At 42.1% G+C, this 27945-nt stretch overlaps 1 protein-coding gene across 4 annotated transcripts in view; it reads left to right on the forward strand.

The window, feature by feature from the left end:
* The first annotated feature begins 2270 nt into the window (after positions 1-2270).
* Positions 2271-27945, forward strand: part of LOC134625020 (protein NLRC3-like) — a 48364-nt gene continuing 22689 nt past the window's right edge. The window contains exons 1-9 of one of the 4 annotated variants that reach the window (XM_065470391.1): positions 2271-2309; positions 3714-3849; positions 15511-15642; positions 15727-15819; positions 16585-16686; positions 18897-19138; positions 19258-21082; positions 22593-22769; positions 26552-26728. In XM_065470391.1, coding sequence (XP_065326463.1) covers positions 15554-15642; positions 15727-15819; positions 16585-16686; positions 18897-19138; positions 19258-21082; positions 22593-22769; positions 26552-26728 — 2705 coding nt within the window. In that variant the 5' untranslated portion in view covers positions 2271-2309; positions 3714-3849; positions 15511-15553. Of the gene's footprint in view, positions 2310-3073; positions 3181-3713; positions 3850-15510; positions 15643-15726; positions 15820-16584; positions 16687-18896; positions 19139-19254; positions 21083-22592; positions 22770-22954; positions 23788-26551; positions 26729-27945 lie in introns of those variants that run through there. The other 3 variants (XM_065470390.1, XM_065470393.1, XM_063470323.1) reach the window with 3 other exon arrangements.

The following is a 27945-nucleotide window of genomic DNA, read 5'->3' on the forward strand; positions in this document are numbered from 1 at the left end:
ATTGTTGCTTTTTAATGCCATTTTTATATTGTTAAGCACTTTGTGCAGCATTGGCTGTTTGAAATGTGCTATATAAATAAATTTGACCTTGACCTTGACCTTGACCCCTCTTCCCCACTGTTTTTCTTTCCCTCTTTCTTTTCCCCAGTCAAGTGTGTCCCATGTTCAGCAAGTGAAAATAAAATAAAATGAACAATAAAAGTAAAGGTGAATCAAATAGACCAATAGGCTGGGATGGTCCATTTGGTAAAGAAAATCCGTTGGGCAGCTTTCTTTGCCTTTAGAAAATAATTCTGATGGCAAAAGAACCAAATAGGACAGGCGAGGGGAAAAAAAAAAGATTATGGAGATTGCCTTAAAAAAAAAAAAAGGAATTCAGTGTAATTGAATAATGAGCCGGGGGGGGCATCGTCTTTGACAACTTCCTACCAGACCCGTGGAAGTGGAAGCTTCGGTGAAGAAACATTCCTTCCATTTTAAACCCCTAAAGGGTCACCTGGCCTGTAAATAAACAGGGCCAATAGAAAAAAAATCACAAGAATAATACAAAAATTTCAGCCAGTTTAGCTTAATACATTAACTTATTCTTGTGTACACAGTAATTCATAAATAAATAATGTATTTTATCAATAAAGATTGATCTAAACAGTTTAACTGCTATGTACAGATAAAGGTTGCATAGCTTTAAAACATTTGCTATCCAGCAAATATCAGTCAAACTCAACACAAAAGGAAACATAACAATCGTACAAATTGTTTGGACCGCTGATCCAAATCAGCTGGCGCTGGTCAAACAGATGTGTGGTAGACTTACTTTGAAGGAGCTGCTACCGACAAACCAGCAAATAAACACCAAATATTTCATCTGTGGCATTTGTGAGGTTTCCTCAAACACACTCTGTCAGTCTTGTTGCTGTTGAACGACAAACTATTTAAAAATGTGGCGGGTTTACCTGGTCATATTCTCATTCACGGGGCGATCGCCAAAACAAAAGCAAACAATGAACACCACGCCGATGCTGTTCACAGGACAGCAAGAGTAACGATCAGGAGCATCTTGTCTTCGTTATCGTTCCCCTCGTACGTGTTATTACTGCGATTTCAGCGTTTTCGCTTCACAACTAAAGTGTGCAGTTTACTTTGTGTGCACTCAAATGGAGTCGAGTCAATTAGCGCCACCTGTGGTCAAGTGCCACAGCCTACAGCCAGATGAACTTGTGACACACATCTGAGCCACGTTTGAATTCCTGTGTCATGCACAATACATTTATAACTTTTAATTTTTTCTGTTTTTGTGTCTTGCAAATAAACCTTTAAACTGATTGAAATGATGTTATGTATTTATTTTTGGCCTCTAGCTACGGTGGCCCTGAGAGGCCAAACGGACTGCAACTTAAGAAAACACCAGCAATAAAAAAAAACGCTGCAAAAGCACAAAAAACACAGCGGAAATAGGAAAATCGACAGCGGAAATAGGAAAAAAGAAAATGCAAATTCAAAAAACGAAAACACAAATAGGAAAAAACAAAACGGAAGTGTTTCTGGAGAGACAATAGTAATTAGTAATAAACAGAGCCAGTGTGACTAAGTGGAGCTTGTGAGAGTGAGTGGATTGAAGAAAGTGAGGGACTCAGATGTGTCAGTTGGCTTGTCTTTGTTTTTGAGTGTGGAGGAGAGTTAGATTGGTTTGGTTTTAAAGCTAAGTTAAGAATATTCTGAATTTCAATTCAATTTTATTTATATAGCGCCAAATCACAACAACAGGCGCCTCAAGGCGCTTTATATTGTACAGTTTAATTTCCAAAACTTGCATATGATCTTCAGTTTGCAGCTGGACTATCACATAGCAGCTGGAGCAGTCTCCAATGGAGGCCAGTCCACTGCTGCCACCTGTGGCCAAGTGCCATAGCCTACTACTAGATGAACTTGTGACACACATCTGCAGTAGAGGCTGAGTGGCTGCTCTCACACCTGGAGCATCCAAATCGACCCACAAACACGTTGAAAGATGCAACGCCATCAATGTGGATTGTCCAGACTGAGAGACCTCTTCCCTCTGACCCCTCCCCAAACCCTCAAACCCTCCTACCCACCTCGACATACAAACTCTGTGTGGCTTCACGTGTTCTGTTGATGTTTACATGATCGAAATAACTTGAACACAAACACAAACAAACAAAGGGGAAGACCGCACCGGAAGGAAAAAACTACAAGTCCCAGCATCCTCTGTGTTTAGGGAGGAGCAGTGAAAGTGAAAGTATTGAGCCTCCGTTCAGAGCAGCAGGAGGAGGAAGGTGGAGCTGAGGCAGGCGAGTGTTAACATGAATATGTTTCTTCTTATGGGGCGATCGTGGCTCAAGAGTTGGGAGTTCACCTTGTAATCGGAAGGTTGCCGGTTCGAGCCCCGGCTTGGACAGTCTCGGTCGTTGTGTCCTTGGGCAAGACACTGAGCAAGACACTTCACCCGTTGCCTACTGGTGGTGGTCAGAGGGCCCGGTGGCGCCAGTGTCCTCGCCTCTGTCAGTGCGCCCCAGGGCAGCTGTGGCTACAATGTAGCTAGTGTGTGAATGGGTGGATGACTGAATATAGTGTAAAGCGCTATACAAGTACAGGTCATTTACCATTTATGACATAAAGTAATTCCACGCTGTTCGTGTCTGTGGGTGAAATGTGAGGCCGCTCGGCTCCTCTGAGCGCTGGTTTCCTGTAAGTAGAGAGGAAGTGAGTTTAGCTGAGCCTCCGTTTAGTGTGAGAGAGCAGGAGGAGAGTGAGAGCTGTGCTGAGGCAGGGTGAGTGTTAACACCGCTCTGACATTACTGTGTCTCTGTGGCGGGAACAACAGGCTCCGTCAGTGGAGGCAAAAATAATCAGACTTTGGTTTTTCAAAGGAAACAACTTTATGTCGGAAGTTCCCGCACGCTCATTGGATAACGATGTGTCAATCTCGAGCTATTAGCCAATGAGCGTGCGGAGTCACAGAAAGACCCGCCTTTATCACGGGACTTTAAAAACTACAATGGCGACAGAAACTCGGTGAGTGGAGTTCAGGCTGACGTCATGAAACTGTGACGTTTGAGCCACTTCCTGTTCTCAGTCCCTGCGTCCTGATCACCGAGGTTTCTGTTGCTCTGATATCTGATATTGATTATATTGGTAAACAGGCTGTAGCATAAACATCAGGTCTGTTATGAAAACTGTCTTTATTTTTTCAAAGTAAGGGAATATCTGTGGTGTGATACCGCGGGCTCATGGGCTAAGGACTTGGATTGACAAGCGCAGATGATTGTGTTGTTTCTTATAAAGGCTTGTGTGTGTGTGCCTTCCTGTGTGTGTCCTTGTGTCTGTGGAACTGAATCAGTGTGTTAGAGAAAGTGCTCCTCTGCTGTGCCGTCATCGTGTGGATGCTTCTTTTAAAGTTGGAACTCATGTTTTTATGATCTGCTTCATTTCATTGAACCTTTATTTCTAACCATGAAGTCCCTTTGAGGTTACAGCCTCCTGGTTCGGTTTAGGCTGTTCTTGTGCTTCAGGCTGAAATATGAGGAGTAAGGAGTGGGGCTGGTTAGCCCTCATGACCCTCACCATAACACATACGTCACAGGACAGTGTTTACCACAGAAACTCCATGAAATGATCAATGAGAACTTTAGAAACCCGTCAGTGTGATGCTTCCAGTACGACAGCACCTCTGAGTGTGTGTGTTTGCCTCTCAGACTAACTCCACCCTGACATCAAGAAGATGGAGGAAGAGGATGGAGCAGGATCTGCAGCATCCAGCTGTGTGTCTGTGAGGAAAGACCGGTCCAAAGGAAAAACTCCAGACTTCAGTAATGAACCTGCAGCAACAATGTAAGAGAGCTGCTGACTCATTTATTCAGTGTAAATAATGATTTTGATGCAATGGGAGAAGAAAAATGACAAAAACAGTTTTAAAAATAAGGATTAAAATATTACAAACTATATTTTTGAGTTTCCTGATGTAGTACAAAAATATATGGACATAACTGTATACAGGACAGATATTTTACGGTTCTTTTAGGCAGCACCAAAAAACAAAAAGACTATTTTTAAGCTTTGTGAGGTAGTGAGTCAACGTGTCACACTGGGTCAAAGGTCAGGGAGTAAAAGTGTGTTTTAAAGGAGGTTTAAAAACAGCGAGTGAAGGAGCCTGTCGAGGTAAATCGTTCCATAACTGATCAAATTGAGTTGGTGGACCTCTGTGTGAAATCAAGCATCTGGTTCACAGAGAGGATAACCCTCAAATGGGCTGTACAACATTATATAGTGAGACAAAAACAGAGATGATCGTAGCCATCGCTCTCTCGCATGGACGTGGCAGTCTTGCTGTCTGCTGCGAATCCTCCCCGTACCTCCGTGACCTCGTCTGGTATCTGCTCCCTCCTCTGTAAGAGACAGTAAAGGAAAACACGTCTCTGCCTAGTCTTGAAAATCTAATCTTATCATCCATTGTTCTTCTAGGGCCTCTTCTTCTTGTGGCCTCAGCTAACTGCTAATATTTAAATGGCTAACATTAACATGTGTGCCAGCCAGGTTAACATTTATGATGAACTATGATGAATTAACTGATGTTGAAACTGGAGCTTTACTGACCTCTGAAATTCCTCCTAAAGTGTTATTCAGTGTTGTGACAGTCAGCTGCTTCAGCTGCTGCTGGGATGGGCTGTGGCAAAGAGAACAGAGAAAATCAAAATCAGAGTTTTTCTCTGGATTAAAAGCAAGGAAACAACAATATATTCTACATGGTGAAACTGATGGTTTATGGTGTTTGGGTCTGTTTTTCTGTATTTATGCAGATAAAGTGTAAACTCAGATGAATTATACCATCAAATGTTAAAGGAAAATATCAGGATGAGTGTCTGTGAGCTGAGAAGGACGTGAAGCGAGCAGTTTATCCCAGAGCTGAAGCTGCTCTGTGTGCAGAGATGAGCTCAGATTCCTGCTGTGATTGATCAACAGTCACAGAAATGTAGACTTGTAGTTATTACTGCAGGATGGTCACAGCAGATACTGATAAACATGGATTATGAGGATGGATGATCAAGTTTCTCACTCTCTCCTTTAAATCTCAGTTTTTTTCTTCTTCACAGTTTATCTGTTAATTTATTCATGAATAACACTGAAAGAGTTTCTGTTATATTTCCCCTTGAACATCACCTTATTAGGGCGGCATTAGGAAATAGCCCCCCTCCAAAGAATGAATGAATGAATGATGATAATAATAAAATGATTAAAAAGCAGAGCTCAGAGTGGTAGATGGTCAAACATGGATCCACGGGTGGTTCAACTGCATTTGGTGACGTGACTAAAGCAAATCTTTCAAATAATCCCACCATCAACGGGATGTTGTCTCCTTTACTACGGTTACTTTACTTGGTCACCGTGTGAATTTCTTTGAAATGAACCAAATTCTTTTATTTGCTGGTTGTTGCATATTTAAGCTCTACAGTCAGGAAAGGAGGAGATGAGGCCTCAACAATGTTGGGTTGTAGCTGTGGTTCAGGTTAGAGTGAGTGTCCATGGAATAAATGTAAGTCAGTGAACTGGAAACATGACTGTGTTCAAACTTTTCCTTTTTATAATGAGTCTAATCAAAGGTGTACAGAAGTATCTCCACTTTGACTTTTCTGTGTCACCATCAGAGCTTCTGCACAGTGTGGAGAAAGATTACAGTGCGTTGTTTTACGGTATAAAAAGTGAACCATATGAGGACAATTCTGACATGAGTAATGACACAATAAGTGTAAGGACACATGAAGTATATGAAGTATAATTCCCTCGAAGCACAGGCAGACGCAAGTGGTTTTCTGTCACTGGTTTATTTGAAGACTTCTCTCCAAAGCCACCGTGAAAACTATACAGTATTAACAAAATAAAACTCAGCGTAAGACACAGCACTAAAAATAACTCTGTACAACAAACACGATAAATCAATAAATACCTCGTTGGCTGCATGCTGCAAAAAGGGAATTAGCCGCCGTTCTTCTGAGGTTTCCTGTGTAGTTAAAGTCCGCTTAACATGTCTTTGAGTAAAAACCATCCTTTCTGCGCGCTTAAGGGTGTTTTTTCTTCTTTCTACCCAAAGAGGAAACTAGCGCAACTTGTAAGAGAACTCGACTTTCAAAATAAAAGCACCAAAATGTTGACTACAAACAAACATAAAGTAATGTACAGCTTAAATAATTTACAATCATGACATGGATCTTGACAAGATAAAGAAATAATCCAAATTATATACAATGTCATCATACCAACAGCTACACTCCCACCAAATCACACAAATCTTTACGTGGGATTTCTCTAATGAAATAGTCTCTGCAAACAAGAATTTCTACTTATCACCAAATAATTCTCGTCATCAACCCTTTGTCAGGTAACTTCCAGCAAACAAGCATTTAGTCTGCTTCTAAGAGAGTAACCACTTTTTGAACAGGTCTCTCAAGAAAAACTGTTTTAGCTGTGCGACTCCCTCCTTTGTCAGGTGTATTATCACGGACGAGCAGCTTTATTTTCCTCACTCGATTATCTGATCCTGGATAAACTTCTGTGACTCTAGCCATCTTCCACTCATTGCGTGGTGCCAGATCATCTTGTAGAAGGACAATGTCGTCAACCTTAATGTTCCTTCTGTTCTTCCGCCACTTTTGTCGCTCTTGTAAATTTAGAAGATATTCTTTCTTCCATCGGGTCCAAAACATATTAGCCAAACACTGCACTCGACGCCATCTCTTCCTAAGATAAACATCTTCTTTGACAAACTCTCCAGGTGGGGGCAGAATGATCTTGGACTTCATTGTTAAGATGTGGTTTGGAGTCAACGGTTCAGGGCCTGATGGATCATTCAAATGTTCAGTCGTGAGTGGTCTGCTGTTGATGATAGCCATGACCTCATACAGAAAGGTTCTTAAGGAGGTGCAGTCAAGCCTTTGTGATGACTGATCGAGAATAGCAGTAAGAACACTTCTTATAGTCCTTATTTGACGCTCCCAGACACCTCCCATATGGCTTGCTGCTGGAGGGTTCATGAGAAATTCACATCCTAGAGTCTTAGTCTTTTCTTGATCCATTCCTTTCATTAACTCCATGAACTCTCTCCTGGCACCAACAAAATTTGTTCCTTGGTCGGATCTCAGCTGTCGAACATTTCCTCTTATGGCAATGAATGCCCTTAAAGCATTGAGAAACGCATCAGTTGTCATGTCATCAACCACTTCTATATGTATGGCTCTTGAACATAGACAGGTAAACAAAAGACCATATCTTTTGAGAGTCTTTCTTCCTTCCTTAACATAGATTGGACCAAAGCAGTCCATGCCAACGTAAGTAAAAGGCGGTGTTGTTTCTGTCCTATCTTGTGGCAAGTCACCCATTTTTTGCTCTTCTGTGGATCTTCTGTACTTCCTGCAGGTCACACATTTAAAAATATGTGATGAAACTGCACCGCTGCATCCCAGGATCCACCAACCATTCGCTCTCAGTTCATTCGTTGTCATTCCACGTCCTTGATGATGGATTTTTTCGTGAAAATGCTGGATTAGTAAAGCTGCTACGTGGCTATTCTTTGGCAGAATTGCTGGGTGCTTCACATGAGGGTGCAACGTGGCTTGACTTAAACGTCCTCCCACTCTTAAGATCCCTTCTTCATCCAAGAAAGGATTTAACTTGCACAGTGGACTGTTTTCAACTACCGTCTTTCGTTTCAAGCTCTTTATCTCATCTGAGAATGCTTCTTCCTGAACCAACTTGATAATAACAAGTTCTGCTTCTTTTCTCTCCTCTAGACTTGTGCTATCACTTGTTCTTTGCTGAATACCTTTGTGCATTCTGATGTATCGTTTCAGTCTGGCAACTGCTCTCGATAACCTTGACCAGTCAGAGAATTTCTTGAAGTTATCCAACAATGATCTGTCTTCCTTTGACTTAGTGTTACACACAATCACCTTGCGGAGTTCAGGATCATCCTCCTCGATTTCTCCCACCTTGCATTGTCTGCCAGGAAGTTCCTTTTGCCAAAGAAATGTTGGGCCGGTAAACCAATTTGAGGTCCTAAGTCGCTCAGCAGTCAAACCTCGAGAGGCATGATCAGCTGGATTATCTTCTGAAGCGACATAACCCCATTGTTCAGGGTTTGTACTTGACTTGATCCTCTGTATGCGATTTGCTACGTATACCTGAAACCTTCTGGCGTCGTTGTTTATGTAGCCAAGAACAACAGTGGAATCTGTCCAGAAGAATTCCTGAAGATCCCGGATTTCCAGTTCACTGCGAAGCATGTCACTGGTTCGGGCTGCAACAACTGCTGCAGTGAGTTCCAGTCTTGGTATCGTAGTAACGCTGACTGGGGAAACTCTGGATTTTCCCATTACCAAAGAGCAATGTACTTCATCAGATTCACTGATGGCTCGCAGGTAAGTACATACACCATATCCTGAGAAACTGGCATCTGAGAAATGGTGAAGTTCATACCTTTTGACATTACCAAAATCTGAAGGTAAGAAGAATCTTTTGACTTGCATTTTAGTCAGGTTGGGAAGGTCTCTAATCCAGGACTCCCACTGAGGTTTTAGGATTTCTGGAAGCTCCTCATCCCAGCCAATCCTTTCTTTACACATTTGCTGGAGAATTTGTTTCCCTACAAGGACGAAGGGTGCGATGAATCCCAAGGGGTCATATATAGAGGCCACAGTAGAGAGCACACCTCTTCTTGTTAGTGGATTGGATTTCACTTGAACTCTGAACTTGAATGAGTCAGACGTGACACACCACTCTACTCCAAGAGCTCTTTCCATATGTGGTAAGTCCAAAGCCATGTTCAAATCCTTGATTTTGGCACGCTCTTCTTGTGGAATGGTTGCCATGACATTCTCGCTGTTGGAAACAAACTTATGCAGTCTCAATCGTCCGATCCTACAAAGCTCTCGTGATTCCTTGACAAGCTGGATGGCTTCCTTCTCAGTCGGAACACTTGCCAATCCATCATCTACGTAGAAATTCCTTTGGATGAAATGTATAGTTTCTTCGTTGAACTGACCTTGTCCTTGTGTTGCCAGATGTTTTAGGCCAAAATTGGCACAGCCAGGCGATGAAGCCGCTCCAAACAAATGAACCTTCATTCTGTAAACTGATGGTGAGGTTTCCAAGTTGCCATTCTCCCACCATAGGAATCTCAAATAATCTTGATCTTCCCTTTTGACATGAAACTGGTGGAACATTCTCTCAATGTCGCACATGATTGCAACAGAACCTTTTCGAAAGCGACAAAGGACACCCACCAATGTGTTCGTTAAATCTGGACCAGTGAGTAGATGATCGTTGAGAGATGTTTCTTGGAATTTGGCAGAGCAGTCAAATACCACACGTATTTTCCCTGGTTTCTGTGGATGATAAACCCCATGATGTGGAATATACCAAGCCAATTTCTCATCATTTTCTTCATCAGGGACCTTCTCTGCATCACCACATGAAATGATGTCATTCATGAAGCTTACGTAGTCTCTGTAGTACTGTTGGTCTTTCTTTAGTCTCCTTTCCAGGCACTTCAAGCGATGTATGGCACATATCTTGTTGTTGGGTAATTTAGGCCTGTCTTCTTTAAATGGCAGCGGCATTTCAAAGTGACCTGTATCATTTTGCACAATGTTTTCTCTCAACTTTGTCAGGAACTTGAGATCATCTTGAGACACAATATCATCTCCAGTTCTTTCTGAGAAGTCTGATTCCAAGATCCTTATGATGTCTGAGGGAGTTACTTCCTTTACCTTGGTTTGGCTCACATAATGCACTACCCTTTTGAGGTTGACAGAAGACTCAACATCTGGTATCACTTGTCTCACAACTATACGATGACTGATTCCGATTGCGTCCCCATAATCAACACAGGGGTTCCCATTACCGACAATACTCCATCCAAGGTCCGTACGTTGCGCATAAGGCTCGTTCTCTTTGCCAAACACAACTTCTCTCGGAAGCAAGGCTTGTGAACAGTCATATCCGATAAGCAGACCCACTTCACAGTCCTGCAGAGGTGCAATTTCTGACTGTAAGTGTTCTAGATGGGGCCACGCCTCTGCAGTTTCATTAGTTGGGATGTGAGTTCTGTTAGCTGGGATGAAATCACGCGTGTACACTGGTGGTAAGGAGATTCTCTTGCTGGAGTAAAAGCCACGGACTTGTAGGTTACTTACTCTCTGAGAACTCACAACTGTAGTTGTTGACGTCATGGTAGAAAGCTTAAGCTTGACTTGTTCTCTATTTATCTGTAAGGTTTCTGCTACTTCACTCAACGCAAATGTTGTGTCGCTCTGCAAATCCAATAAAGCATACACAAGGACTTCCTGTGCTGGTTGTGTTGTGCAGGAAAGCCACACTGGAACTATTGCAGCTGTTTGTGTTTTAGCTCCATGAAGCATTACTGTATTTGAAGTAGCAGTTCTGGTCATTTCGTGATCCTGTGCTAGTTGTACTTCTTCATGAACCTCACTCGAAGTTTCATGATTCCGAGTTTGCTTGGCCTGTGGTGGTTTTTGCTTCTCTTTGGTCCGTTCTTCATGCAAACAGGTAGGATGACGCTTCTGGCACTTGTCACAAACACTCCTACTGATGCAACTCTTTGAGTGATGACCGTACTTCAGACAACCAAAGCACAACTTTTCCATTTGAATGAATTTAACTCTATCATTAACTGCTTTCTCCACGAACTTCCTACATCGGTGCAACATATGCCCAGTCCTTTTGCAGAAAAGACATGTATCAGCATTTTTTTCACTGGAACTTGTGATCAGTGTCTTCGCTGCAAGGTTGAAATGTCTTGAGGATTTGGTTTTTTCAGCTCCATCTTCTTTCAGTGCCTGCAGCGATGTGAGAGGGTTGCAAGCAATTTTCACCTCTCTTGTCAAGAACTTCACAAATTGGCTGAAGGAGGGAAATTGATTAGTCGCCTCTTCTATTTCAATAACTTGTCTATTCCATCTTGCTGTTAGCCAATCTGGTAACTTTGACAAAATTTTTCTGTTTTCATTACAGTCATTCAAGATTTCCAGTGCCTTAATATGGACCATGGCGGCTTCACAACTACGGAGAAAGTCAGAAAACTCTCTGAGTTCAAAGCTGTCCTTGGAGCCTATCTTGGGCCATGTCTGAAGCTTGTCTCTATATGCCTTTGCAATCGTGAATGGGTTTCCATATCTTTCCTCCAAAATCTCAACTGCTGCAGAATAGGCTGATTCAGTTCCAAGAAGGAAATAGCCATCGATTGCTTTCTTAGCTTGTCCACTTACATACCGGCGAAGGTAGTAGATTTTCTCCTTGTCTTGAATGCTCTTTTGATCTATCAGCGTTTCAAAGGAGATTTTCCAGTCACTGTATTTCAATGGATCCCCACTGAATACTGTAGGTTCAGGAATTGGAATTCGGTTGGCACTCAAAGCTCCTGCCAGCACTTTGACGAGTTCTGCAGTGCTGTCATTTGAAGAAGTGGTCACAACTTGTGGTGCAGGAGGCATACACTGGGGCAAAGAGCCTGTGGGAGCACAAACTTTATTATCCACTACAATCTCAGGTTGCAGTACGTCCTTTTGCTCTTCTTCTTTGTCATTTTCTTGATCGTACACCAGCATTCTTGCCCTTGCTGCACTGAGATCCTTCATTGCCTCCAGATGCTGTAATTTCCTCCGTTTTTCCTCCAGAGTCCTTTGTAGAGCTACGTGCTCTTCCTCTAGTTGAGCCTTAATTTTAGCTTCCTCTTCCTCTCTCTGCATTCTTCGTTTTACCTCTTCTGCCTCTCTTTCTAACCGACGTTTTACTGCTGCTGCCTCCTGCTCAGCTATCTTCTTCTTAGCTTCAGCTTCTAGACGCTCAATTTCTAACTGTTCCTTTTCTTGTTCTTGTAACACTTTGAGAACAGCTTGACTTGCAGCAACATCAGCAGCAGCATCTTGTCGTCTTGCAGAAGACCTGCTTGAAAGTACTGAGGTGCCTTTCAAAATGGAAGCAACAGAACCTGAATTGCAGGTGCTTGAATGAAAGAGAGAGCCTGCTTCTGGCCAGTCTTGCTCCTCCTTTTCTGGAGACTTTCCATGCACCCTACTTGAGGCTCTGGATACAACAAATGTAGAAATCTCTACACACCGATCGACTCTACGGCGCGTGACCTGGTCTGGAGCAGAGATCTTTCGTAGCTCTTCATAGACACGCTGGACATCTGCAGAAAGACCTGTGACATCACTTATAATATCATTAAGCAAGTCCTCAGATAAGGTCTCTGTAGTCCGTGATAAGGATTGTCTTGCAGATTTAACTTGTGTTTTCCATTTGTCATATATATAGTTAAACCTTTGCTGGAGTGCTTTAATTTTCTCATCTTGCATTTCTTTGCCTTTCTCTGTTAGAGTTCTGATTCTTTCACTTCGTCTTGGCTGCTGCACTTCCTCTTGCTGAGCTTCAGCACCATACACTTGACCTTCTTCAGGCTGATCTTGAAAGTCTGCACTGTCACTAAACTGAACTGTAGGCCCGCTTGGTTCTGACATTTTACAGCACTTCTTAATCAACCACTTAGAAATAAGAAATGTAGATGGTTAACCAAGCCTCAATGTTTAACACTTACTCATATGTAAATGGCACAAAAATAACACAGTTCAAATGGAAGTGTTATCTTACAAAAATACACCTGATAATAAACTTCAAAACAGTTCAAGAATTTCCATCCAAAACCTTCACTTATTGCTTCCCAAATGCACTTTTACCTTAAAATCTTCAAAAAATAAAAAGAACTGTAGCTTACACAACAAAAGAAGAGGTACTATACACCACAGTAGTTATCAAACACACAGTATTCTTCAGCAATGTTTGCAAAAGTCCCTTCTTAGGCCACTTAACTTAAAGACTTTCCTTAAAACACTGCCCTTTAATACTTGTGCATGTGTTATATCACCATATGCATATAGTACTTTCAGCTTATCTGCCAGTTCTTGTCAGCTCCGCTGCGCTGTAGACATGTAGTAACAAGCCCGCTGATGCTTTGAAGTTGCCGAATCGTCAATTAGTGGCCGCTTGCGCCGACGAACAGTCCGAGTTTTCACTATAATTCCCTCGAAGCACAGGCAGACGCAAGTGGTTTTCTGTCACTGGTTTATTTGAAGACTTCTCTCCAAAGCCACCGTGAAAACTATACAGTATTAACAAAATAAAACTCAGCGTAAGACACAGCACTAAAAATAACTCTGTACAACAAACACGATAAATCAATAAATACCTCGTTGGCTGCATGCTGCAAAAAGGGAATTAGCCGCCGTTCTTCTGAGGTTTCCTGTGTAGTTAAAGTCCGCTTAACATGTCTTTGAGTAAAAACCATCCTTTCTGCGCGCTTAAGGGTGTTTTTTCTTCTTTCTACCCAAAGAGGAAACTAGCGCAACTTGTAAGAGAACTCGACTTTCAAAATAAAAGCACCAAAATGTTGACTACAAACAAACATAAAGTAATGTACAGCTTAAATAATTTACAATCATGACATGGATCTTGACAAGATAAAGAAATAATCCAAATTATATACAATGTCATCATACCAACAGCTACATGAAGTATAATTCAGCTCTAGATGCTGTAGATTCCCGTCAGTAACGCTTTCGGTCCACTAGTAAAACGTAGTTCTATTAATCTGCGCTTGTTACTCTTGAACCGGATGTAAGTCCCAAAAACTGAATTGTAGAACTGAAACTGAATGGTGATAAGTGAAACTGAAATTATTCAAGAGCTAAATTTTTAAAGGATAAAATACAGTTTCAAAGCAAATGAATTCTTTTTCAAAATATAAAATTCAATTTCAATTTAGTGATGATCATTTTCAAACCAATAAATTGAATTTCAAATTAGGCTAATTCATATTCAGTTTGTAAAAGCATTTATTCAAGTTACAATTCAGATTCAATGCGAGCAATTCAAATTCAGTTTCTGATGGCACAGATTTCTGCCCATAGTGTCCGCCATTCTGAGCCACATGTTTGTGTACTTACAGGCCCTTTCTCAAGTACGCGAGTCCGTACTCCCGTTCTCAGCAAGTCCGAACTTGCCGAGATCGCGAGCACGGACTCGCAATTTGTACAATTGGAACACCGGCCTACCAGCCACCAGCTCCGGAGTTCTTACTGCCGTCCCCTCTTAATTTAACTGTGATTAATATGTTATGAAGCTTAAATTTAATCTCAGCCAAACCGATTTACTCAGAAACAAATAAAACACTGAAATAAACCAAACATTAACATTTTGAAGTGATCTAAGACACTTTTAAATCATGTTTAACAAGAGTAGCGAAAGAACACTGGGGGGGGTTGAAAACGATGTGCTGGGAATCCGCTGTTCTCGCCGGCTCTGGTGATCCTCGACCTCCCAGTCTGCTATGACAATAATGTTAGTTGGAATGTGTTTGATGCAGTCGGGTTATTAAGCTGATATTTCCTTGATGGATCATTGAATCTACTTGACAAAAGAGTCTCCTGGCTGACTCACTGGGATACTTGTTGGTTTCTGTGTCTGTGAAGGTTCTCAGTCATCCAGGTCATCGTAGTCCAAGGAGCTTGGAAAGAAAAGCGTCTGGATTTCTTTAAGTTAAACTTAAAGAAATCCAGACGCTTTTCTTGGACTGTTGGTTTCAGTGTTTAGTCTCATTCACACACTCCCTCAGACTCTTCACACACACTGATTTGCTGACATAAACACACTCCTGTGTGCTTTCTTGGCTTCACACACACACTGAGGACCATCTACAGACTGTGAGCTCCGTCTTCTTTGTCTTTGGAGCCGAACTCTGACAAAGTTAGGAACAAAACTTTCTCCAGCGTGTGAACTTTCCTCCTAGACTCAGTCTGAGCAGTCAGACCACATATTTCTAAAGCAGCACATGAAGGTGTGGCTCACACACACACAGGTGAAGGAAACAGCTGCAGTATTAAAAACTGCTTCACTGTCTACAAATATATGAACTGAATGTTTCTTTCAGGCTGTAAAAACCTGATTTATCCTCCATTACAGTCCTGCATTCAGAGTATTACTTCTGTTATATTAGTACATGTATTTTATTCTGATGAACACATGAAACTCTGGATTGAATCCATTGAATCAGAGTCCAGGACTCAGACTAAACACACTGAATGTGTCGTGAGCTCGGCCGCTGTTCCACAGTAACTGCTGTCACAGTCACTGTTACTGAGTTAGCTTAGCTAGCAGAGCAGCTAGCAGTTAGAGAATGAACTCTGTAAGCAGTCAGCTCGGTCCTGGACATTGTTACTGACATAAAGCTGCTCTCTGCAGCCATGTTTGACCTGCTGCTTTGTAGGACTACAGTAATGGAGGATTTGGAGGCTGAACTCAGCTCTGTGACACTTTTTGTAGTGAACTGATGAAAGCTGCGTCTCGGATGGATGTTAGTCCAACACATCAGACACGACCTTTGCAGCTCTCAGTTGATGTGCACATGAATGATTTGTGTTTCCTCTGCAGGTGAAGGTAGAAAGTGTGTGTGAGCTGATGTGAATTGAGCAGCATGGATCAGTGTGAGGACAGAGAGGAGGGAGTCCCTCCCTCTAAAAGCACTCTGTGTGGGGAACATGAGAGCCAGACCAAAGCTCAGAGGTGAGATGACCATCTCTAACTGTCCATGACTCTTCTCCATGTCACAGCTCAGCACTCACATCACTGCTCCATCATTATTCACAGGAACCAGCTTGGACCTCCACCCAGCTCTGTGTCCTGTAAGAGTGACTGGTCTAAAGATTTGCCCATTGAGTTTAAAGTCTCTGCTGCAGAGAGGTGAGCTGTTAGTAACAAGAAATCTCTGATTTAATTGATTTTGATGTTTCCTGGTTTCTAAAATGCATCTCTGTAGCAGAGCAGTGTCTCCAAGGACACACAGGCTCAGCTGTAACTGTCAGTTTATCTGGTTTAAGACACATTTGGACTCAATTGGCTGTTTTTAACTATGTATTTTAATCAGGTATAAATTTAGACCTCACACATCTGGATCCTAAACTATGATAGAAACAGCTGCTAGCAGTGGATAGTTTGACTTTGATACGCTGCTCTAGAAAGCAAACAAAGGTTTTTGCAGCTCCTCTTCAGAAAAGTGTTCAGAGAGCAGCTGCTGTATTAGACAAAGGCTCGTCGTGTGAGCCCAGATGTGTCTGTAACAGCTGGATGAAGGAGAACCATCACAGTCACGTCTCCATCCTGCCTTTATTAATGAACTTCCTGTTGCTTGCAGATGACAGCAACACAAAGTGTTTGTGTCACGTGATGCTGCAGGATTTGTTAACATGTTAACATGATGGTAACATCTCCTCGTCTAACTGCAAACACATGAGCGCTCCTAACGGCAGCTATCACAGCCACACAGGCAGACTGTGTCTCACTGTTGCATTCAGAGACATTTGTTTTCCTGTAAAAAGCTGAACTCTAATCTAAGAGGACTGTTACTGACAGGAAACAGCTGCATTATCTGCAGTCTGTGTGATCACAGCTGCTTCAATCACTTTATCAGAGAATTGATCATTGAATAAAACATGTTTGTGTCTGCAGAGGTCAGAGGTCACAGTCTGCAGGATCCAGCTGTCCGTCTATAAGGAGTGACTGGTCCAAAGATAAACCTCCATACTTCAGTGGTGAACCTGGACCAACGAGGTCAGAGAACCGTGATGACTCCTTTACATGTTTGTGTTTTCCTGGATAAATATGACCAAAGATTCATTAAAAAGATAAAAATCTTAGACTTTGTCCTGTAGCGCTGTGTGGCAGGCAGGATTGGACCCAAACACAACAGGATGAAGTCAAAGAGGCAGCTTTATTTCAGCTGTGAACATGCAAACAGCAGAAATAAGGAAACATAACTGTAGGTTTGCAGTGAATGAAGCCTCAGCTCGACGCTCCACTTTGTCCCTCTTTTCCTTCTCCAAACAGCCACATCAGGTGTCTTTGATGGAGTTTTAAAATATTTAATTACAAATGTCCAAAGATGGGTTCAGGATACCTGAATCCACAATTATTAAAGCTAAAATAGTTCACAGGGTTTGGACTTTGTTAGATGACGAGAGAACGTCAAAGTGTTTTTTATCTTTAAACAGTATTTTTATCACTTCAGTTGCTCTCACAGCCCTGTTTGTTATTTTACCACAGCTCTTATGTTTCACTCAGTGCTCCCACCAAACACCTTGGAGGACACGTTAGTGTGATTTAGATTTCATTGGTGCAAACACCAGTCACACAAGCTAACCCATGGAGGCAGCAGCAGCTTTGTGTTTGGTAAAGTCTGTTGGCTTAAACTAAGAGAGTTTAGTTTGTTAGCACAAAGAGCTGTCAGCTAAAGCCCCGAATGCACTTTGAATACAGATGAACTGAGAAAAACACTTTAGATACAGCAAACAGTCAAACTGACAACATCTTTTTCTGCTGATCATCCACAGCAGTACATTTAGCATTCATGCTAGCAGCAGGCTATGACTGTCCACTGAGCACCAACACAGGTAGGAGTGAGCAGTGATGAAGCAGGAATGTGGGCAAGTTTGAGCTACAATCCTATTGGCTTCTCAGTTTCTCCAAAGAAAAGGGGAAAAATTCTTGTTGTTGTGAAGATGTGAGTTGGTCTTGTTGTCGTGGAGCTGGAAGGATGCTGGCAGTGACAGGCTTTTCATACAGTGTTCAGTAACAGAATGAGAAGAAAGCCACTGCACGTGAAACAAGGTGCTCTTAGAGTTTGTTTACTGTATTTGTGCCACAATGTCAGATCAGTTGTAGATTCACATGCAGACTTGTCCAGTGAAACCAATGCAAGTACTGCAGTACTGAGCAAAGACTAAGCCAGGAGAGCTCTCCAACTTTCTGAGTATCAGGATATTTGAGTGATAAGAAAAAGTGGATCATGCAACAATGTCCCTCAGCACACAAAACAATCAAAGCAGGATAAATATAATGTTTTAGATCAAACACTTACAGGGACCTGAAGAGAGGGAAACCAACAAAATGTCATGGCTAACAGAGGAACTCAAGCACAGACTGAGTTCTGACAAACAAAAAGGTGACAGTTTATTTACCAAAGGGGTGAACCACAGTGCTCTATATATGTACAGTGAGTTGGGGAGGGGGTCCAGGGCTCCAGGGAAAAGAGGGAAGGGAGTCCACACTCACTCCTCTTCAGTCACTCTTGTCCTGCTCTCCACTCAGTTAACCGAACTGTCAAATTTAGAGAGAGATTTCTTAGCAAGGAGCTGAGATCATGAACACAGGAGGGTCAATGTCCCAGCGACCAACTGCTCCATGCCGCAGTGTTAAATGATTACCGGTGAGCCCAGGTGAATCAGCAACAGGTGGTGTAATAATCAGAACTGTGTGGACCAAGAACGAGAGGCCATTACAAGCTCCACCCAGGCAGGCAAAACGCTAGCAGGAGAGAGCAAAACATAAAACCTGAAAGGCCATCATGAGCCAGCCAGAGAGACACAGAGTTTTATACTAGAAGAGAAACCTGCTCATCTTCATCATGTTTATTTAACTAGAGAAAATCAGAAGTCTCTGTGAGTCAGACCACGGCTCTACACGGACACTTCTAAGCTTCTTCAGAGTGAACTGACCCAGATAATCTGCACACAGCGGCTGTAAAACAGTGAAAGTCATAACTGTCTCTCTCTGATGGAAAGCTTTTATTGTGAATTCAGGAAGTCTGCAGGAAGTGTTGAGTTTGTATTCATCACTCAGTGTTTAATGAGACAGGCAGACAGGAAGAGCAGCTCATTAGTGTTGATGAAATCAAAGGAACTGTGAGGAACTGCAGTTTGGTCAAATCTGGATGTTTTTCACTAACAGTAAATGATTTTAGTGATAAAGAAATGTGTTCACAGAGAGAGGAAGAGGAAGAGGAGTGGTGTTTGTGAGGAGGAGCAGCTCTCCTGCTGTGCTTTGTGTCAGGACGTCCTGAAGGATCCAGTCTCTACCAGCTGTGGGCACTGGTTCTGCAGACAGTGCATCTCCTCATACTGGGACCAGTCTGCTTCATCAGGAGACTCCTCCTGTCCCCAGTGTGGAGAAAGATCCAGAAGCAGAGCTGGACTGCAGACAGCCAGTCAGAGCAGCTGTGTACAAAGTAAGACTGAACATCTGTCTGCTGATGGACTCATTTCTGAAAACTGGACTTCTTGTGTTGTTCAGACATTGAAGAGTTTTCTTTCTCTTTAGTCTCATTGTTTTTCTTTCTTTCAGCAGATGTTGGTCTGCAGGAGGTTTTAGATGAACATAAGATCAGTCTGAGGAGGAGATGTGAATGTGTGACTGAAGGAAGTGATGAAACAGGAAGTAGAACCCTCCTCAACAGGATCTACACTGAGCTCTACATCACAGAGGGACAGAGTGAAGAGGTTCATACCCAACATGAGGTGAGGCAGCTGGAGACAGCTTCCAAGATGGACGCCCTCCATGACGCTCCAATCAGGTGCCAGGACATCTTTAAAGCCTTACCTGATCAACAGAGACCCATCAGAGTGGTTCTGACCAACGGCGTGGCTGGTGTTGGAAAAACCTTCTCAGTGCAGAAGTTCACTCTGGACTGGGCAGAGGGCTTGGAGAACCAACATGTCAGTGTGGTGGTTCTGCTTTCATTCAGGGAGCTGAACCTGATCAGAGATGAGCAGTACAGTCTTCTGGAGCTGCTCCATGTTTTCCATCCAACATTACAGAAGGTCACAGCAGAGAAGCTGGCTGTCTCTCAGCTTTTGTTCATCTTTGACGGCCTGGATGAAAGCAGACTTTCATTGGATTTCACCAACAGGAAGCTGCTGTCTGATGTCACACAGAAGTCATCAGTCAGCCAGCTGCTGACAAACCTCATCCAGGGGAATCTGCTTCCCTCGGCTCTCGTCTGGATCACTTCCCGACCTGCAGCAGCCAATCAGATCCCTCCTACATGTGTTGACAGGCTAACAGAAGTACGAGGCTTCACTGACGCCCAGAAGGAGGAGTACTTCAGGAGGAGATTCAGTGATGAAGAGCTGTCCAGCAGAATCATCTCCCACATGAAGACATCCAGGAGCCTCCACATCATGTGCAGAATCCCAGTCTTCTGCTGGATCACTGCTACAGTTCTGGAGCACATGTTGACTACAGAGCAGAGAGGAGAGCTGCCCAAGACCCTGACTGACATGTACTCACACTTCCTGCTGGTTCAGACAAAGAGGAAGAAGAACAAGTATCATGAGGGACATGAGACGAGTCCACAGGAGCTGACGGAGGCTGACAGGGAAGTTCTTCTGAAGCTGGGGAGGCTGGCGTTTGAACATCTGGAGAAAGGAAACATCATGTTCTACCAAGAAGACCTGGAGCAGTGTGGTCTGGATGTGACAGAGGCCTCGGTGTACTCAGGAGTTTGTACAGAGATCTTCAAAAGAGAGTGTGTGATCTTCCAGAAACCAGTCTACTGCTTTGTTCATCTGAGCATTCAGGAGTTTCTGGCTGCAGTCTACATGTTCCACTGTCACACCAACAGGAAGACAGAGGTGTTGGAGGACTTCCTTAAACCAAAATCTTTGACCCAGATGTTTTCCAGTGTTTTTGATAACAAAGATCTCCAATCACTTGATGTATTTCTGAGGAGAGCCATGGAGAATTCCCTCCACAGTAAAAATGGCCACCTGGACCTGTTTGTTCGCTTCCTTCATGGCCTCTGTCTGGAGTCCAACCAGAGACTCTTAGTAGGTCTGCTGGGTCAGACAGAGATCAGTCCAGGAGCCATCCAGAGAGTCATCAACAACCTGAAGGAGATGAACAGTGATAAAATCTCTCCTGACAGAAGCATCAACATCTTCCACTGTCTGATGGAGATGAACGACCTCTCAGTACATCAGGAGATCCAAGAGTTCCTGAAGTCAGAGAACAGATCAGAGAAGGAACTCTCTGAGATCCAGTGCTCAGCTCTGGCCTTCATGCTGCAGATGTCAGAGGAGGTTCTGGATGAGTTGGACCTGCAGAAGTACAAAACATCAAAGCGGGGACGACTGAGACTGATTCCAGCTGTGAGGAACTGCAGAAAGGCTGGGTGAGTCCAGATGTGATCATTAACATCATTGATCAGTGTAGGTTAGTAGTTTAACTTTGAAAATAAAATCAGATTGTAAGCACAAAGTGTTTGTGTCCGTACGCTGCAACCGTCCACACCATCCTTTATTGTACAGACTCAGCAGCAGCTCCATGGATCCCAAATCCAAGAGTGGAGAACAGATTTGAAGTGTGTCACATCCATGCAGTCACAGCTGTTTCCACCATGTTTCCACTGATATAAATCCTGTTCAATGACACGTTTCATATCAGTGAATATGTTCTTTAGGACGTCCACTGACATGTTTAAGTGTCCTGCTGGAAATCACTCAAATCATCCATGAAATCCATGAAAAATCCTTTTAGTGTTTCTAACTTCACCCTCTGTCCTCTCTCTCTCTCCATCCTCCTCACTGCTTCTTTCACTGATAATCACACAAACATCGTATTCAGCTACAAAATAACACAATAATATCATCTGATGATCATTATTATAAGAGCAGGATCCATATTTGATATCAGAGTAACACACTGCTTGGTGATGTGCAGTCATCATCAGTGACTGTGGGTCAAACAGAAGCTCTCTGATTGGTTGCTGACCTTGGTCACCTGTCCACTCTCACCTGTTTGTGTTTGCTCTCTCTTTGCTGTCTCCATCCTCTCTCTCCTTTCTCTCCCTCTCTGTCTTTGTACCGTCACTCAGGTCCAATGGAAACAGTGACATTTACAAACCAATCAAAGACAAACTGATCCATGTCAGGTTATAACAATATTCAAAGTGAATACAGGCTGCTGCTGGACACAGACAGGTAACATCATTTTGACTTGCTGTCACCTGGATCTGGACTCATAAACACTGAAGCCCTGAACAGGAATACAAATCATGTTCTGCCAACTAGCGACACACCAGCAGATAATGGCTCAGAAAGCTAAAATGAGCCAATCATTTCTGTGTTTAGTTCCCCTGAAATCAGATCTGATATCAGCAGCTCTGAGTTCATTCATCATTATTGTCCAGTGATGAGATTTCTGCTCCGTTTGGTGACAGTCAGCAGGTTTTTCCTGCGTGTGGACGTGAACAGTCGTACCTGACAGCAGGTAGCAAACAGAGATCATCTTTCCAGCTGGAACTCTTCACTGAGCTGAACTCGTTCAAAATGTTCTGGAGTCAAAACAGGAAACAGTCCAAATGTGTGTCTTCACTCTGACTCTGGATCAGATCTCAGTGACAGACTGTGGACATTATGGAAGCCTAAATGTGACACCATCTTCCTCCTTCATCTGCAGATTAAAGCCAAACAAAGATTCTCATTAAAAGTCTGCAGGTCTGAGAGAGACTCAATCGTTGTGTCATGTCAAACACAGTAAGAGGAGCTGAAGCACAGACGTGAAGAGCAGATTCATCAGATTATGACCTCACTCTGTTTTGTCTTCATATACATTCAGTCTGTGTTTATAATGCAGATTTTCTGCTTTCATAATAACACATTTTATATTTTCTATCATTACAGACTGACTTGGTGTGGACTCTCAGAGTCTCACTGTGAAGTTGTGGCCTCAGCTCTGAAGTCCAACCCCTCCCATCTGACAGAGCTGAACATGAGTGGAAATGATGACCTCAAGGATTCAGCAGTGAAGCTTGTGTGTGCTGGACTGGAGAGTCCAAACTGTCGACTGGAGACTCTGAGGTGAGTTCACTGACTGCGGCTGTTGTTGTTTTTCTATATTTCAGGTCTTTGATTGATGTTTGAATCTTTCTTTAGTTCCTAAATGTTCAGGATGTGTCTGAAGACAAATGTGAATTGAGTGCTTTCAGAAATGTTGTGTCTTTCCAAACGACTGAACAACAGTTTTTCCTTTTGGCTCCAAACAGAAGTGACAGACTTGAGCAGGGTTCATTTAAAGGCTGACAGAAGTGGAGTGGTGACGGGGAGATGTTTGACAGGACAGTGTTTCAGCCTCCACAGGTTCATGTTGTGCTCCATCAGTCAGTGAAGATGAAGTCAGTGCTGATGAGGCTGTAGAGTGTGTGAGGGATGTGAATGAGGATGATGAAGATCTGATGATAGCAGATAAAAACAGGCTGCAGAGACTTTGAGCCATACAGGGCACACAGTGTGTGTACAGAACAGCTGAAATCATTCTGGAGGCCTCACTGGAATATGGAAGCATCACAGTACAGCTTCACTAAAGTCTCTGATATGAGATGAGAAATGAAGCAGCCAGAGCTTTTTCATGAGTGGAAATCCACTGTGACTGTGAGCTGCTGCTACAGCCTCCAGATTAGCCAGCAGCTCATCCTGCTCAACATTTTCTCACCAACTTTAATGGAAGTGTGATGTTTTCAGCTGGAGTGATGGTCAGGGTGGCCTCCCTCTCCTCTTCTTCTCCTCTTCCTCTTTCATTTGTAAAGCCACTTCTGCTGCTTTCATTCATTTGAAGTCCTTTAGCTGAGTTTGGGAGAGACTAACAGCCTCGGCAGCAGAGGGGAGAAAGGCTGTAACACCACCACTTTACTCTGTTCTACCTGTCACATCATTTTATCAGGAAACAAATATGCTCATGTTTTTACTATGTTTGTCTTGAAGATGTAAGAAGATCACATGGTGCTTTTTATTATTGTGTTGGTTTGTTTCCTGTCTCTTGGATGGAGCCCAGCTGTGCGTGGCCCCTGGGCCTGTGGTCAGAGTGTGTGCTGGATAATCCGGCCCAGGATGAGGCCATACTGACATGGGATGAAATGTCTGTCACATAATTGAGCTTAGTGTAGTTTCATTTCTGCACAATTTAAAAACAACCAAAACTTGTTTCTGTCTTTTCTATGTTATACTGTAGACTTTCTTTGATACTGTGTCCAAAAGGAGCAGCTTTTACTTTGAAGGGGAGGCGTCTCTGTTTCCTCTTCAGGTTGGATGATGGAAGCAAATGAGTGTGTGATGTTCTTTCAGTGTTGCACTTTGTAGACGCTCCCTGAGCACTGGTCTCACAGCCAGCTGCACATAGAGACCAGTGTTGTTAGTCCAGGTCAGAAGATGACTTGTTGGAATGAAAATGAGCTTGTAGTTTGTCTGCTTTAATCATGTGACTGGAAAAAGGTGTTGGACTTCAAATATGTCCATTTCTTTCACACTTCACCTTTAAAAGTGAAGCCTTGTGGTTCCTGGAAGGAAAAACACGACTTTTTCAAGTCTTTGTCCTGTTTTTATGAGAAATGTCCCTTCAACTTAGTAATCGAACCTTTAGCTATCGCTCTTAGGGAGGACAGTGAGGTTGCCGGAATCTCTAGGGGTGGGACAGTGCACAAAGTATCATTGTATGCAGATGACTTATTGCTGTATAAATCTAATCCAGCGGCATCAATCCCTAAACTGCTCAAGGTATTAGACCACTTCGGACGCATATCTGGATACAAATTGAACTATTCGAAAAGCCTGCTGTTTCCTATTAATAACACAGAGCAAGATTTCTCTGCCTTCCCCTTTAAATTAGAAAAAGAAACGTTTAAATATTTGGGAATAAATATAACCCGCACAATGAACGAGTTGCGGATTCATAATTTTGACACTTTGTTAGAACAAACATCACAAGATTTTAAAAAATGGGCAACACTTCCAATCTCATTAGCAGGCAGAATAAATATAGTTAAAATGGCGGTCTTACCAAAATTTCTCTATGTTTTCCAAATGGTTCCTGTTTTCATAACCAAATCAAGTTTCAAAGATTTAGATAGATTAATAGCAACATTTATTTGGAAAAATTCAAATCCCAGAATGGAAAAAACATATTTGGAAGTACCAAAAGAGGCTGGTGGGCTAGGGTTGCCAAATTTTATCTTTTTCTACTGGGCGGCTAATATCACCAAATTATTGCATTGGAAATATGTTTATGAAAATAGCGAGGGTGAGGCTTGGGTAAAAATGGAACTGATGTCTAATTCACTTCCCCTCTTAACCTCATCCCTAGCTCTAAATCAAAAACAGAAAATAAGAAATCCAGTTGTAAGAACATCTATTAAAATATGGCTTCAATTCAGAAGGCATTTCTGTTTGCAACAGGTTAGTAATTTCTTCCCTGTTGCTTTTAACCCTTTTTTTGCCATCCATTTCAGATAAAGCATTCCAAATTTGGCATAATAATGGTTTGAAGTTTTTTTACAATTTATTTTCAGGAGAAACCTTTAACACCTTTGACGCTTTGATGAGAGATTACAATATATCAACCTCACATATGTTTAGATAACTGCAAATACGAAATTTTGCAAAAACATTGTTTCCTTCTTTTCCTTACTTACCTCCTAAAAATCAAGTGGATACTATTTTGGAAACGGATCCTTTTGGCAAAAGGCGAATCTCCGTCATATACAAACTGATACAGAGCTTAAGGCCTATTACTTGGGAAAAAACTAAAAATAATTGGGAAAAAGATATTGGGGTGGACTTATCTGATGATGAGTGGAGATCTTGTTTGTATCGTATACATACTTCCTCCCTTTGCATTCGCCATGGTTTAATTCAGTTTAAAATTCTTCATCGTCTTCATTATACAAGAGAGAAATATATTCAAAGTATTATCTCATATCAGTGCGAAAAATGTAGTGCTTGATTTCCGCATAGGCATTTTTGGAGTTATACCACCTCAATACGAAGTTAGTAAATCTCAGTAAAATGCCATAGCATTTGCTACATTGCTTGCCCGTAGACTTATCCTATTCCACTGGAAGTCTGATAAGGCTCCTTCATACATACAATGGTTAAAGGAGGTGCTTGTTTTTACCACTGGAAAAACTCAGATATAGATTTCTCTCATCACAACATAAATTTGCCATAAATTCTCTGCGACCTGGAACCCATTTATTGACTATATAAAAACGTATTTTCCAGATGTGTAACATACATTTTTTGTTTGTTTTGTTTTGTTCTGTTTCTCTTTATATGAGCCTCAAGTGGGGAGGGAGGGGTTTTTTTTGTTTTGTTTTTTTATTTTTGTTTTTTGTTTATTATGTATAATCGCAACGTTTTCATTTTGTATTGTGACCATGATTTGTGTAAAGCGATTAAATAAAAAAAAAAAAAAAAAAAAAAGATGACTTGTTGGAATGAAAATGAGCTTGTAGTTTGTCTGCTTTAATAATGTGACTGGAAAAAGGTGTTGGACTTCAAATATGTCCATTTCTTTCACACTTCACCTTTAAAAGTGAAGCCTTGTGGTTCCTGGAAGGAAAAACACGACTTTTCCAAGTCTTTGTCCTGTTTTTATGAGAAATGTACGACTTTAATGTGAAACATTCAGAGTTTTTTCTCTTGTTGTGTTTGTTTGAAGCTGCTTCCTGTTGGCTTCAGCTGTTTGGAGTTTCCATTTTCTAAACTTCTACATTCTGAAGCTTCTTCAGCTCTGAACAGATGATGAAACACTGAATGATTTCAAGCTCACACTTTGTCTAATAAACTTACATCTTTCATTCTTTATACAGATTGGAGGACTGTGATTTGTCAAAGATCAGCTGTGATTATCTGGCAGCAGCGCTGAAGTCCAACCCCTCCCATCTGAGAGAGCTGGACCTGAGTAACAACAACAAGCTGCAGGTTTCAGGAGTGAAGTATCTGTGTGGTTTCCTGGAGAGTCCAGGATGTGGACTTGAAACTCTGAGGTCAGTCAGCATGTTTTAGTTGTGCTGAGATGAATATGATGTGAAAGTTGTGCTGACACTAAACTGCAGACATCAGGCTGGGGGGTCAGGGGGTCAGGGGAGGGGGGTTTTGCCTGTGGGCATTGCCCCCCACACCCCCTTTGCCGAGCTTAAAAACTGACATCTTGTGCACGTACGAGCACGCGCGCATGCACTCTCATGTACGCGCTTTCACTCTTCCGAAAAGGGACGCTTCCTGCGGTCCCACTGCGCATGCTCTGTCTCCTCCTAGCAGGGTGTTTTTTTAATTAAAGGTTCATCAACCGCTGTAGGCATTTCGGGCTTTTCACGGTAAATTTACACAAACAGGAATGACTTTGTCTTTTATTCTATAGAAAGACTTTTGTTGTCAGAAAATCAAGCTGAAACGTCAGTGTGTTTTATAAGCAGATTTTCTACAGTTAGTAGCTAGTTAGTTGGCTGTTTCAGACTTTAAGACGCTGTTTATCTCAAGAAATGGTGAATAAGGATGTGGAGAGAGACCAAACTTTTATCCCTTTCATTAAATAACTGCATCCCCCCCAAAAAAACCTTTCACCTAAGAACAGCGCCGTTAGTTCGCATTCATTTTCAGTTAAAATTTAAAATAATTAAAACAAAAATAGGCGAGGGCTTTCCCAGACATTCTTTAAAACACGGATGTGCAACGCATTATTTAATTAGTGTTTATCAGCCGATGCGTTTTAGTTTTCAGTGTGAATATATACAAACAGGAGTTACTTTTGCAATAGTGTTTTACACACTCTAACCGAAATGGTAGATTTTGTGTGTTTTTTAACAACTGCACTTTGGGGAGGGGGATAGTTAAGGCGAATTTGAGGTCTGTGCTTTGGGGTGGGGGAAGAGGCATAAAGGTTTATAAAAGCCAGCAAACTCTATCCTTGAGCCTGACACCCGCACGTTAGTTTGTGTATTCGACCGTAAATTTTTAGAGAAAATACGCATTGAATTTTGATGCAATTTTTAAAACATAGATGTGCAATACATTATTTTAATGTCGTTTATCAAACGCTGTGTGCGTTTTGGTTTTCACTGTGAATGATTTACTTTTGTAAATGCAGGATCACATTTTTTTAATGGTGCTTTTGAGACACTGATCTGAAAGATAAATGCTTTCGGTAGAAGCAGCTTTGCTGGATTTGTTTTTTAACTTGGTGAAACATAGTGCGAAACTTGTA

Source organism: Pelmatolapia mariae, linkage group LG3_W, assembly GCF_036321145.2.
Source record: "Pelmatolapia mariae isolate MD_Pm_ZW linkage group LG3_W, Pm_UMD_F_2, whole genome shotgun sequence".
Classification (NCBI taxonomy): domain Eukaryota; kingdom Metazoa; phylum Chordata; class Actinopteri; order Cichliformes; family Cichlidae; genus Pelmatolapia; species Pelmatolapia mariae.